This window comes from Lycorma delicatula, chromosome 10, assembly GCF_047948215.1.
Source record: "Lycorma delicatula isolate Av1 chromosome 10, ASM4794821v1, whole genome shotgun sequence".
Lineage (NCBI taxonomy): Eukaryota > Metazoa > Arthropoda > Insecta > Hemiptera > Fulgoridae > Lycorma > Lycorma delicatula.
Window position 1 is genome coordinate 39225635 of NC_134464.1, and position 15482 is coordinate 39241116.

Genomic DNA, 15482 nt, shown 5'->3' on the forward strand with positions numbered 1-15482 from the left:
CTCTTAGTTTTATATAATAAATGAAAACAGTAATGTTTTCATCTACTTTAATAGTTTTTTTTTAATCTTTATAAAGTAGCATAATTTTCATAAACAACACTCAGAGAGTTTAGTTTACTATCAATATTCGTTTCTGCTGTATTACAATTATTCAGAGACTTGGAAGATAAATACTGTTTTAACTTTATTAGATAAGCATTTTTTTCACTGGTTGGCATTTATACTGTAAACATTTTTTATCTACTGTGGCTATGGAGTTTCAACCATGAGGTGTAATGTTAATACCATTTTGATTTTATATTGAATTTTTTTAAATCTTGTTAAAAGATAATGGTTTTTTATATTTTTAGATGTAATAAGTTATAATAAGTCTGTTTGTAATGCTATAAATAACAGGTTCTGCTTTAACATTACCGTTAGAATAGTATGTTGAGGTAAAAAGATTGGTAGAACAGAATAAGATAAACAATAAAAAAAAAAAAATAATAAAAATAACTTTTTGTATGAATCTCTAAAAACAAAAAAAATCTGATGTGCACACCACATGACTGACTTCCTGGAGAACTTACGTATTAACGCCACCGCAGCTACAGCTTTATTTAAAAACAAAGTAGTCAATCGGATTTCGGTGGAAAATGGGCCGATATAGAGCTTAACATACATTCAAAACAGTCTATTAATATTAATAAATGGTTATTTATTTTATAAATATAATTTAACCAAACTTAACCTTGACTAATTAACACCATAATTTTTTGAGTATTTATTTAATAAATTCAGTAATTATTGCAATTATTTATTATTTAAATAATCAAAACACTCCTGTTAATTAGTCAAGGTTACCGAGCGTAGTTTAAGTTTGGTTAAATTATATTTATAAAATTTATAAATAACCATTTATTAAAATTAATAAAGAGACTGTTTTGAATCTATGTTAAACTCTATATCGGCCCATTTTCCACTGAAATCCGATTGACTACTTTGTTTTTAAATAAAGCTGTAGCTGCGGTGGCGTTAATATGTAAGTAACCTTTCTGGTATGGTTATTAAATTACATATACTCATTTTTTGCTGCATTTCATTTTTTTTATTTGCAAGTGAGATATGATCCTCCAGTTTATTAATAAAGTGGACAGTTACACAGAAAAATGGTCCTACAAATTTCCTTAGCATTTTATATCAGTTTATATACTAATTTTGTTTCACGTCGCTCAAGCAGATGTGGTGTAAGTGAGAACATGTTGGATCCATAACCATGCACACATCGGGCTTGAATCCGACTTCATGTACATATTTTTTTTTAACTTTTTTTAAACTTAAATCTATTGATTTATTAATAATAATTATAAACCTCTGATAGTAAAAATTTCTGAATTAAAATTAAAAGTACATAAAATTTTATTTCACTAATAACTTCTGATTTTTTTTCATATATATATATATATATAACATTTTTTTTTTGTATTGTTATTGAATTATCATTTATTGTTAAATTTTTTTTTACAATCAGAGGTTAATAATTATTCATAAATCAATATACAGTCAAATTCCTCTTACTCGAGCACCTATAACTAGAAAATTTCTACTACTCAAAATTTATTCTAACTCCCGACCGTATTTTATTACTTCATATGGAAATATAATTCCATTAACTCGAACGAAAATCCTACAAGTCGAAGTAAAAAATTTGATTAGTTTATTACAAAAAATAATATAAAAACCCAAATTCAATATTAGGCCTATAGTATCAATATTATTTTCAGTTCAGAAATATTAAACAAGCACAATTCACTTCCTGTACTATTCGATAACATAAAATGAATCAATATACAGTAAAGTGGGAAACGAAATCCTATACAACACGTGTCAGTATTCACCGAAACTTGGTTGTCATAAGAAGGGTCGGTCAATGTGTCTTTATAACCATCTCAGATCGTTAAGCATAGATTTCACATGTCTGTTTGCAACTGTAAACAAGGGTGTTCTTATTCTTTCCCTACAACGATTTTTATGTGTTTAGTTTTTATCAATTAGGTTTAGTTTTTATTCTGTTTGGTTAGTTATTTTTACACTCTGTTCTTTCTTTTAAAACATCAAAAAGAAATTTAAAAACATTGTCATTAGATGATAAAATAAGGCTCATAATGGAAACAGACAAGGGAAAAAAGAAGAAAAACATGATCGCATCAGAATTCGGATACCACCCAACATGCTTACAACAATTTACAAAAATTGTGAAAAGATCATAGCTTTCGTTACTCAAGTGTTATCAGGAGTAAAGTCTGTCAGGTATCCCGGTGTTGAAAAAAGCATTTTAGAGTGGTTTAAAAACAATCACGATCAAAATTTACCTATCTGTGAACCAATTTTACGTGAAAAAGCCGAGTAATTTGCGAAACAGTTCAATTGTACGGATTTCAAAACTAGTGTGGTTGGCTTAATAAGTTTAAAGATAGGCATGATATAATCATTAAAAATGTTTGTGGTGAAAGTGCTAGAGTAAATGAAGTTTATAATACATTGATTAAACAGCACGCTAAAAGAAATTATGAGCATATACAATGAATCGGACATTTTTAACGCTGACGAAAGTGAACTGTTTTATAAATATTTACCTGACAAAATTTTAACTTTTAAACATGATAAATGCTACGGTGGGAAACAAAGTAAAGACCGCGTCACAGTTCTTTTAGGTGCGAACATGTCAGGGACAGAAAATTTGAAAGCTCTCTTAACTGGTAAATTTCTTCGCTAACTGTAAATCTTTGCTTATTCAGTACCAAGCAATAGGTACCCACACAAAAGCGTGGGTTAAGAGTGAAATCTTCGAAAAATGGTTATTCAAATTTATCATTATCATTCGAAAAATAGAAAGATTGTTCTATTTATTGACAAATGCCAAGCACATCCAAAATTGTCTCTTCAGGAATTGTTATCGATAAAATGTATTTTCTTTCCACCAAATGTTACCTCTAAATTCAACCAATGGATCAAGGTGTTTTAAGCAAATGTGCAGGAAAAGAATTATAATGAGAACGTCACTGAATACCCTACTGACGAAGATATTGTAATCAATATGATTAACGCAAAGGCAAATGGGAATGACGCACAAATGAATCACAAATTGATTCGGATAATGGCAATGATAAATTACCCTGTGTACCTCCCTCGAAAGTTACAGATAACGTTGCCTGTCCAACGATTTGTTGAGTCAAAAGATGATGTATCAGAATTGGTTGACTACACTGCATCAGATGAAACGTCAGACAACTATCAACAATTTTTTAATCGATTTTAATGTTTTTTTATGGAAGGACCAATTATCCTTCACTTTTTATTTTATTTTTTATAATAGTAATATTGTTTTTATTTTATCTGAAAAATTTTTAAAAACACAATCTGAACCATGTTTAATATACAATACAACAATGATATTTTTTTGCTATTCATAATAGTATTACAATTTTTCATTCACAATTGTATTTTTCTTTCATTAACAATTTTTGTGCAATAAATTGAGTATCAGTAAGAAAAAATGAGATTACAGACATACTATCAAGCAGTGCGTTCTGTACACTGTATTTATAATGTTGAATCATGTCATGTAATAATATTTCTGTGATATGACTATACATTAAAAAAAATTTTATATTTTCTTAAATAGTGCTATACATTTTACATGAGTGAATTTACAGTGGGTATTAATTTCGTAACATGTATGTTTCTCAAACTCGACTTTTCCGTAAGTTGAATTTCTTTTTTATTCCCTTGAATATTCTAGTTATAGGAATTCCACTGTATTTCATTTAAAAAAAAAAAAAAGTATATGAAGTCTGATTCGAACCGTGTGCCTTCCCTTTGTAAGATCCAAATATTTCATTAATGACCATAACTCTGGAACCAATGAAAATAAGTACCACTTATGATATATTGTTGAAAAGCTCTCAATGAGGACTGATTACTAAGGTTAAGAAAAAGTCGAAAATACAAATTCTTTTGGATTTTGGGCTTTTTTGGACACTTTTGTTCCAGTCGATTGCAATCAAAAGGGGAGTTGCATAACTAGATGTTACAACCGTGTTAAATACAGAATTTCAAAATTCTATGACTAATCATTTTTGAGTTATGCGAGATACATATATACATATGTACAGATGTCACACCAAAACTAGTCAAAATGGATTCAGAGATTGTCAAAATGGTTATTTCCGTTCAAATCTGAAAACCGAAATTTCTCGCAATTACAATACTTCCTTTACTTCATACAAGGAAGTAACAAGTTATTGCTTTTATAACAATTATTGCTTTATTTTATTTTAGCTAGCACTTCGTTCAATATTCATTCAGTTACATCTACTAGTTAGACTTAAGTGCTTAAAAACCAAAACATCTGACATTTTGTTTCAAATTAATTTTAAATTTTGATAGGATATTTTAAACTTTACAGTAGTATACTAATTTAAATTTCTACAGAATACCTAAACTTATGATAATATCTGAGGGATTTTCATGGGATTTCTGCTTACTGCATAATAAAGAAAACTGAATATGTTTTTGTTAATCTTGGTAACTGTTAATATTTTAACAGTGGATAAATTTTAGAAGTACAATGAGATATTGAGCTTCAAAAAAAAGTTTGATTTATAAGTACCCAACACTCTTATTACTGAATAAAAATGCAAAATTTCATAGTGTAATTTAAACTGAATAGTCTTTCTTACCAGAAATGTATATCTAATATACTGTTAGCTCTTTGGACAACTAACTCACTCACTTTGTACTGAATTTAAAACAAATTCAACTGTACAATGAAACTGAATTAACAGACTGAAAATTAAAATTAGCATATGGAATAATCACATATAATTTATTGTGAAAGGTTTAGCCAATTAACCAATATAAAATATAGTCATACTATATAATCAAGGACCCAAGACATCACTGATTGATGACTATCAGACGAAGGAATGATTTTTGAAAAAAAAATTAGTTCATCTAAAACCAATATGAATTGAAGTATTTAATAACATACTGGGAAAAGATGTGAAGAGTAGTAAGAAAATGATTTCAAAGATAAATATTAATCTTAAAGATGGAGGAATTGTGAAAGAGTAAAATATCTAATACTTAAATTAATACAGGAGTGTATGTGGGAGACCCCACATTCAATCTGTAGCACTGAGAACTTGGCAATGAAAAATTTCCCTCAAATTCCTGTTTAAGAAAATTAGCATTTGTCAATTTTAAAGGGACAATTTTATGAGATTGTTATGTAAATCATTCTTCCTAATTAACAAAGAGCCTTATCGTAAAATTTCATAAAAATCAGAAAACAAGTTTGTCCATAACTGATAAGAAAACTAGAGGTGTCAAAAATTTAGTTAAAAAAAAAATTCTCTGTAAACAAAGGGAGTTATAATTTACTGCTAATCTGAGCAAATGTAAAAAAACTATACATGACACAGAAACATCTAGAATACAATTTCTTAGATTTTCTTAGTCAAAAATTCAAACAACTGATGTTGGATAATTTGACAATAAATCCTTGAGATAAAAAGAATATTACTGAAAAGATTCACATCTGTGTTCCTTAAAGAAAAAGAAAAAAATGAGAGATAATTTTTAATTTACACGTTTTATTAAAACAGATCACTAATATAATAATACTAATAAATTACATATTCAAAAAGTGAACACAAAATATGATCCAAGCAAAAAATTCAACTGGTATCACATTTTACTACCAGCACCAATAACTGATGAAAGCTACAAAAGTAGAGCTTAAATTAAATTTGGATCGTATTAAATTAAATTTTGAAACGTATTCATTTTATTTAAAACTAGGTGGATTAAGAGATTTCACCCGAACGGTAGTAGTTGTGTTCTACCACAACCTATTTATAGAAGTTAGTAAATATTTAAAAAGTAAATAAAAATATGTACTACAAACAGAATCAAAATGTTATTTCAAATAACTTTTTACCATGCACAGGAGGCATTTGATCAAAATAAAAAATTACTATTACCATTATAATTTCAAATCTTATGTTTCTAAATTTACTATAGTATAAAATATTACTAAAAAGAATCCTGAGCAAAAACAGAAAAATTTCTATTCATTTTAGCAAAGAAATTCCAGCTGAATAGCATACTATATGTAAAATAATAAAATTGAGGTTGGTTTCCAATAGCACAACATATAATAAAGTGAATTACCGGTTTGTTTGAAGGGATATATATTTTAATGGAAAATAAATATATAACTTATGAATAAAAAAATGCAACTGAATATCATAATATAATTAGGATTAAAAGATTCAATTGAGGATCTTCATGAATGGATAAGAGAACATGTTACAAACAATGTATAAAAAATTTTATATAAAAAAGAAATCATTGTTCATATTCAAAATAGATATGCTTATTGAAGAAACTACAGATAAAGAGAAGATTGTGAGTTTGGGAGATGAAGTAACAAATAAACATGCAATTAGCACCTTTTACCTGATATCATCAGGTAAAAGGTGCTAATAATGTAATGACAAATTTTACTTCATTTTTTTAATCCCAGGGGTTTATTAAAAACTTTAATTTTATACTTCTTCCTCATTGAAAAGAAAATCATGTACCATTGATATCCTTCTACAAAAGTGAAAAATAGTTAAGACAGTGATTTTATAATTTTTTTAAGATTATAATTAGATTACATTATCAACATTTGATTTTTTCAAATGTATTAATACTTACTTTTACTGCTGTATATGAAAAATTCATGAATTATATAATTTCTCATTTCTCCCCACCCCCCGCAATTTCACCATCCCCTAAAAGTAATTAATTATGGAAATTCTATCATTAATCATGAAAACACTGTTTCACTACATGGGAGGCATATCCCAATCTGAAATTAGAATTTCTTTTTATCAAAGTGAATGCAAATTTCTGGTTGGATTTGATCCTTGTAATTGTTTATTTAATTGCAACTTGAGGGATTTAATAAAATTTTAATAAATACGAATATTTTATCTAAAATTGTATAATTTTTCAATTCAGAATAAGATAACCTCCCTGCTAAAATCAATTCTACGGCTCGTTGAGAAGAAACTAGACCAATAAAATTAGAAGCAGTAAGTACCAGGTTTAAGAAAAACAATGACAAAACCCTGCCTGTTTGGATTAATTGGGCTTTTTAGGGGTTTTATTGGACATTTTGAATTTTACTCGGCACTGAAATTTTGTTCTAATTTAGTTTTAGTAACTTCAGGAATATTAAGGGCACAAAAATCTCAGAAGTACTTCATGAGAAATATTTCTTGAAAAATTGTGGTATAACTATATTGTTACACCTGTAAGTACACCGAGTGAATTTTAAGATTGTTAAGGTGCAAAGCTCAATATTTGTGCATATTTTGAAAATTCATAACTTTGTTTAGAGTTAAATTGAAATTAGTTAGGTTGAAATTTCTCCTGTAGTTTGTTCTTATATGTATGTATACTATGTGAAAAAATTAGACTTTCATCCCAAGCCCTACCAGAGACATCAAAACTTAAACTTTCAAAAAATTAAGATTTTATTTTCAAAAATTCATAAAAAAGGAAGTAGTTCTTACTCTAGTTACGGTGAATATGGTAGCGTATGTAAAAATAATAATAAAAATCAATTTACTTCACCCTATCATTGCAAATTTAAGCTCTAAAAAGTGGAATTTACATATTAAAATTTAGAGATAAATTTCTCTTATTAAGGCTTTTAATAAAAAAGGACCCAAATTAAGGAGAGGGAAATGATGTATATGTTGCAATGTTTTAGCATAATCAATTCTAAAGGTATTAAGTTTACACTAGTGTCTGTAAAGCTAAAAATTAAAATGTGCTTATAAAGAAAAATGGCCGCCACTCACTGGTAGGGATAAAAATAAAAATGGTGAAGCAAACAAAAATATTTTGGTTGGATTACTTTTGGTTACAAAAGAGTAAGTTCACATGAACAGATTCTTTTGTAAAAAACCTCCTTCCTTCTCCTGCAAGTCCATTAAAAGGGTATTCTCCACTTATTGGCTTGTATGGTCAAATTTGAGAAACAATTTAAATGAAAAAGCCACAAAATTAGTGAAAATGTATTATATATGTAAATTTTTCCATATGAAAAAACATTAAAATTTCATTATTTATATTTCCAGAAAAGTTTCAATACAAATGTTTTCAGTAGATCGTATGGAAAGGGTTTAATATTTTAGTTACAAAGTTTAGATTTTATAGTAAGTATTAAAGGATTTTTAGGGTAAATAAATTGTTATATTAAATAATTATGAAGCTATTGTGTGTATAAATCTAACTATACCATCCTGTCACCAGTATGTGTAAAAAGGTGAGCTATAAAAGAAATGGGTTTCATTGGTTTTTTTTTAAGTGTGTAGTTTAAAAAAAATCTACCAAATTTTTTTGGGTTGGGTTAAATTAAAAGTATGATAAATGAAAAACACAGACATGAAAAAACTGTTATTAGAGAAGTTATTCAGTTTAATCATAATAGGCTCTAATAAATATTAATTTTGCCATACTTGTGTAATAATTGTGATAGCCTACAATTTTTCATTAACAAAAGAATACCTGAGTAAATGCCTGTTTTGAAACAATAGGTTATACTTAAAGAGGTAAGAATGCCAAACTATACTATGATGCAAGGAGGTTTCTGCTCTTCTAATTCTATTTGGAAAATATATTAAAAATTTCCAGTAATACAATCTTTATTAATATGTGGGGATTAAGGTATTGGGGTCATAAAACAACAAGGGCCCTACAAAAAAAACTGGACCCCCATCAAATGTAAAAAAAAAAACTTTTTCCTAAAGGTAGATCATATTTTGATAAAAAAACAGCAGTAAGAATACAGGAATAATTGAGCTTTCCTAATGTTAATTGAGGGGGTTTTTTAGAGAGATTATACAGTAGTTTTTAATTTTATCTTACCCAATGATTATATCAATTTCAGAACTGGAGAACGATATACAAAATTTTGGTGCACTTATAAATAATGTTTTTCATAATTACTTTAAAAAAAAAAAAATCTGTTTTATTATTCATATTATAAAGGAGATTCAACAAAGTCAAAATCGCAGAAGATAAATGAGCTGTATAAACTGCTTTTCTATGCCACTTCGTCAACACTGATTTTTTAAAAAATCAATTTACCAGAATGTAAATTAGATTTGCTGTAGTGAATACTATCTACACTAGAATCAATAGAAATTATAGTACTATAATGGATTTGGTTAAAATTACCTTTAAAAATAATTTTGAGTAATCTTAGCACTAACTGTATCTAACATATTCTTTTAATCATAAATGTACGTTATTTTCAACATTATAAAGTTCATATTTTGTTTTCTGTCCAAGAATTATACTAGACTGACAATATTTTACATAATATATTTATAAAACAATTCATATGTTCTTAATAAATAGCTTATCAATTACCTGACACAGGTATTAATTCAGGAACAACAGCTTGAAAATCTCTACCCACTCGTATTTTTTCAGCTAAAACAGAAAAAACTCAATTAAAAATAATAACAAAATACATTTTTTAATTAATATGCAAGAGAATAAATTCGTGGAATAATAAAATGCAAGGTTTAATGGACAATCGTGAAATAATTAAGAAAGTTTAATTATTTGATAAAGATATCAATAGTCTGATTACAAAAAAAGGCTGATAACTAGAAATCTAGGGGAAAGGGGACTACTAGGAAAACTTATTAATATGTAATGGTGAGTAATCTATGGGCAGTGCTATTACTGAAATAGCACTGATAATAGGTAGATATTATCATTCACTTAGTACAACCAAATACTGAAAAAATGTTAAAAATACACAACATGAAAATGTTCACAGTAAATTTCCCCCAACACTCAACAACTAGTAAACCAATTATGCTAGTAATACCCTACTTTACAAACCCTTTTTTTACAGTCATTATTAAACAAATCTTTGATTTATTTAAGGCAGAATCAAAAGCAATGTTACAAATTTTTTATGGACCAGTCAACCAACATAGACCAAAAATTTTAAATACTACTTGTACTTCTATATTTTCTGAACTTTTAGCTATTTAATTCTACATATACCGTAAAGGTAAACAAACAGAAGGCATATATAACATATACAGTAAAGGCAAGCAATCAGTAATGGATTACTGGTAGAATTTTTACAGTATTATTATTAAAATAGTAAAAAATAAAAACAACTCATGAAATAAGGAAACGTAGTATGCTGTATAAGTTGCTATGGCCAAATATATTGCCTAAAAGTATTTGCAAGACTATATTAAAGTCCACTGATTTGGAGTTAATATCTAAAACAGATGAAATGACTTTAGATGACATGGAGTTATATTTACATGATGAACCTTTAATAAATGAACAACAATAAATTTAATATGAAGGACGTTAATGCTGAAAAAAAGGGAATGACAAAGGTTTCAAAACAAGCTCCGAGATAGATTTATGTTGCTTTAGACTTGTTTAGGGAGGAGGAAATTATGAAGATCATGAATAACAGTAAAAAGAATTTAAGCAACATTGCTAAGAACCTTGTCTTGATTTTATAAGCAGAAAAATGAACAAAAGCCTACAGAAACATTACACATAATTTCATTCTTGTAATTTATTTTATATAAAAAGAAGCTTTTCATAATCATAAAAAAAAATCTTGTGATATAAATGATATAACGGCCTACAGTGCATGTACATGTTTGAGTTTTTTTTTTATATAAAAAATAAATATAAATATAATCTAACCAAACTTAACCTACACTTGCTAACCTTGACTAGCAAGCAAAGTGAGTATAGGTTAAGTTTGGTTTGAGTTTTAACCAAATGTTTGAGTTTTTAAAAACATCATTCTTCCTTCTGATAATAGGTGGCCTCCGTTTAATCAGAAGGTACCTTTTTTTCTATCTAATAATATGGGATGACATCAATTATCGTTTCTTTTTTTTTCACTGTTTAGCCTTCAGGTATCATCACTAGGTAAGGTATTACACCTCAGAGGATGATATACGAGGGTAAATGAAGGGTAGTCTTGTACAGTCTCAGGTTGACCATTTCTAAGATGTGTGGTTAACTGAAAACCCAACCATCAAAGAACATCGGTATCTACAATCAAGTATTCAAATCTGTATAAAAGTAACTGCCTTTACTATGATTTGAACTTGGAACTCTCGACTTTAAAATCAGCTGATTTGTTGCAGACACGTTCACCACTAGACCAACCCAGTGGGGGTTGAGAGACATCAATTATCTAATGCTGGTTGTTACTGTATTAATGACTTACCAAATTAAACAACCGGAGTAAATGCTTACAGAAAAATGGTTGACAAATTAAAGATAATGCACTAAACAGGCAAGTTCAATATGGGTCTCATTCGATCACTAACAATTAACATCAATTAGTAGTTTTCAATTTGCAAGTGCTGTAAGATCTATGCTAAATATGAAGTAAAATAATGACAAGAAAAATGTTGTAGGTCTAGTTCATACAAAAACTTTGCAACAGTTTCATATAATTTCATTACAGAAATTAGATAATACGGGCCAAAATAATTACAGCTTAGTATAATAATTTTACCTTAGTATTTTCTGCTTTTTTATACTTATTTAATATGTCTTAAGTATGGCAAAAAAGATGTCAGGACAAAGTCATTTTTTTGCGTTTTATATATTACTTGAAAAGAAATGCAAAAGTTAATATAACTTACTGCTTCTAAAGTTCGAAAATGGTTTTAAAAGTAATGAAGAGCAAGAGCAAGAAAAAATATATCAGCTAAATAATCACAAAGGCTTAAGAATATCCTTGCTGGATGGTAAGAAGAAATAATAAATTACATGTTTTATAAAACAAAGATATGTTACATTTTGTTATGAACCTTTAATAAAAAAAAAACCAGAAATTCAACAGAAAATGATTTAGTAATATAAAATAAATTGTTTACTATTAAAAACACAGACATCTGTCCAGCAACTTAGTCGGCTAAGTTAATTTACAAAAATTTATTCAACATACAGAACAGTACCTTGTTCTTCAGACTTAGATACACTGATGAGAACTATAACTTAAAAAATATTGATTACATATAAACAATACTAACAATTTTTGGAGAATCGTCTAAAGAAAATTAGTGTTTGTTATGGAATAAAGTTAAGAGTGACAGAAATGTAAAAATAATAAATTTCAAATTGTGAAATTTGTAGACATGCTATTAAGATTTTTAAAATAATGATAGTTTGTGCAATTGCAAATCAATTAATTGGAACAAATATATTTTTAAATAAATTCCGTCATAATTAAACACAAATAAGAAATACATAAAACCATACATTAAATATAAACCCTCTTATGTAGGAGGACCATAGTTAGGAGATTAAATCACTAGAGCCTGTAATAACAGGTATGCCATTTTCCATGACAGTTTAACAATTAAAATAAAACGTAAATTATTCAACAGCTTATGGTATAATTAGCTAATGGAAGTTTTCCTATGAACAGAAACCCAACTCTATAAGGGAAAGAAAATTCCTACAGATATCAACAATTTTAATCAAAAATGATTGAACAACCATCTTGTTTTACTATTGTAATCTTCATAAACTTTAATTTCTTTTTTATTTCAATATAGCTGTAATAGCTGTATGCAATCTTTATTGTTAACAAATTTTAAACAATATAACCAAATCCAAGGAAATCAAAAGTTGCTCTAAAGTTCATTACTGCAAGCACTGCAGAAGATTTACCTATCATATACTGCTACTCAAAATATACTATTGAAAACAGAAATAAATTTAATCCTTTTTTATTCAAATAAAGTCCTTCAAAATTAATTTGTTTTCTTAAAGCATTATTCTGATAAATGAATACTCTCTTCAATTAGCAAACACAAACTACGAAAACATTAACAATTAAGTATTTCTGTTCGAATAATTGTGTGCAAAACATATTTTTTTTATAAGGAAATGCCAATTTATGTTAGCAATGTAACAAATACTCCTACAAGTTAAATCTCGTTTCATCAACAAAGAAGCGACACTTTTTTTTTAAATTGTTATTTAGGAATGCATTTATTAATTCATTTTTTATAAATCGTCAACTTATGAAAACAAACAGGATAAAGCGGCAATTTTTCAGATTTATGTACGTCCGTACACCAAAATAAGAAAAAATCTCCGTTCAAAAGTTTTCATACCATCATGTCAGTTAAAACACAGATAGGATGATCACCAATGCAATAAATTAACACGAAAAAAAAATTAATCTCTATTATTATACACTTCCACAGAGAGGTTTATAGTAAACAAAAATTCACTGAATGCTAAGTCAAATTAAGCCTATTTGAATTTCTTACCACCTTCCTCTTCACTACTCGATTCTGAGGCATGTCCATTCGGACTAGGACCACGAGAACGCCTTCCATTCCGCAAACTATCCGAATTTCTTTCAGCTAATACCATTTCTAAAAAAGTTCTAAACAAAAAAAACTTAAAACTGTAAATGCAACAGCACAGATATGTCACAGATAATCCAGCCGTACCAAATGTTGCCAGAACACATTCGGGCCACTGTAGTTCAGTTGCTATGAACGTATAGTTCTTCTCCTTGATTTTATCAAATTACAACATTAATTGTCTTTTGTCATTAAATTGCTTAAATTAACTTAAAATTCGTAGAATTTTTTTTAAAATGAATAAAAAGTATTCCTTAGAGTTGATAGTGTCTGAAGTTTTAAAATTAAAATTATATATTAAAAAAATCTAATCAATTTGCATTTAACATGAACAAAGTAACATTTGTACAAGTTTCTTTTAGGTTTCGCATAATTATATTAATTAATCAAGATAAAAAAAACAGTTGTTTAATTACTTTTGATACTAAATAGCATATTACTTGATTATATGAAAAAATAAATTACTAGATACGTCTTTAACTATTCATTTTTTTAATTAACGGGTTATTTTAAGTTTACGAGGTAATTTAACATCATTAAATCTAAAATTTAATCGTTTACAGAAAAAAAATTATTTAGTAGATGAAATGTTCCTTTAGAAGTGCAAAAACGTAATGTACGTGGCATAGGGTACTATCAACTACTGTGGTATGAATAATATGGTTCTTGAGAAGCCAAAATACAAAAATACACTTTTGTCACAAATTAAGCAATTATTGCTGCTTTTCATAGTATATAACAAAAGCAAATGATTATTTAATCTTATTTTTCCATTAATCTTTCAAATAAATTTCCAAACATTATTCAATTATTGTTAGAAAAATCTTGATTTTACATTTCCCTCTAATAGATAGCGTAAGCGTTGGCATCATCCAAACTTAAGAAAAACCTATGTAAAGAGCGTGTTATAAAGTTTCCATGTTGAATCTGTACCACCATATTAATGCCAAAATGTTTATTTTTCTCAAAAACGATTATTATCACCAGATAGAATAGTTTTTAAATTAACTATATTAGTACACTATAGTTTTCAAGCTTTACTAAATATGTATCTCTTAAAACCTATATTCTTTACTTCTACAATTTTTAAATTGCATTTAGACGCTACCTCTTTGTATTGTTATCCTGAGCTCGCTGCATTTTATCAATGGTGAGGCGAAGATTTTAGATTCAGTTGAAAAGTACTGTTCTGTTCTAGTTGGTTATGAATTTCGTTAGTTACTTTAATATTGCTGTTACCGAATTTTGTGGGTAAATTTGAAGATGTAAGTATCAAAGTTGTGATACTTAGTTACTATAAATAATTTTTTTGTACTATTGAATAATTTTAATACTTGTAAACTTGGCCATTCTTTGAATCTACAGTTGTCCCTTGCAATTCGTATTAGATGTTATGTTTAAATTGTAAACCTTTAAATGGTCTGCTTCAAGATATGTAATATGATAACAAGTAAATCAGTCTGTTTGTTTTAAGCTTTATAGCTATTTATTACTGTTAATATTTTAATTATATAGCTGTTTAAATTGCTTGTGGCGAATTTAAATATAAATTTGTATAATAATTAAAAAGTGCAATTTAAATATATTTATGCATTATTTTGAAGTAGCTCATTTATTCAGTTATAGATTTATGTTCTTTTTCGTATAAAAAAAAATTAAAATTCAGCAGATTTGGTTTTCTTATAGTGTATTTTATTGTGAAACTGTGTTATAGTGTAAAATTTGTTTTACTATAAATGTGATTTATCAGTTAACTACATTTCAAAATTCGCTTATTTTTACATATCATGACCAATTGATTAATAAGTGTTTTATCTGGACTTCTGTAAGATTAAGATAACAAAAGTATTTTAGTAAAACTTAGAAGTTTTCTTTTTTCTATAAAAGATACAGGTTTCATTACCATATGGAGAGGTTATGGCTGGTATATTTCTTTTAATCTTAATGAATTTATTAATGTTACAGTTGTTAATGATTGTTAAT

At 27.4% G+C, this 15482-nt stretch overlaps 2 protein-coding genes across 3 annotated transcripts in view; one reads left to right on the forward strand and one right to left on the reverse strand.

Moving 5' to 3' along the window:
* The window catches only part of LOC142331521 (REST corepressor 1-like), a 57882-nt gene extending 44258 nt beyond the window's left edge, over nucleotides 1-13624 (reverse strand). Inside the window, exons 1-2 of the mRNA XM_075377496.1 lie at nucleotides 13401-13624; nucleotides 9478-9540 (exon numbers count right to left, since the gene is read on the reverse strand). Of these exons, the coding sequence (XP_075233611.1) occupies nucleotides 9478-9540; nucleotides 13401-13506 (169 nt within the window). The 5' untranslated portion in view covers nucleotides 13507-13624. The remainder of the gene's footprint in view (nucleotides 1-9477; nucleotides 9541-13400) is intronic.
* A 1004-nt stretch (nucleotides 13625-14628) lies between these two features.
* The window catches only part of LOC142331244 (uncharacterized), a 70550-nt gene continuing 69696 nt past the window's right edge, over nucleotides 14629-15482 (forward strand). For both annotated transcript variants that reach the window (XM_075377003.1, XM_075377002.1), the window contains exon 1: nucleotides 14629-14764. The gene's annotated coding sequence lies outside the window, so the exon portion shown is untranslated. The remainder of the gene's footprint in view (nucleotides 14765-15482) is intronic.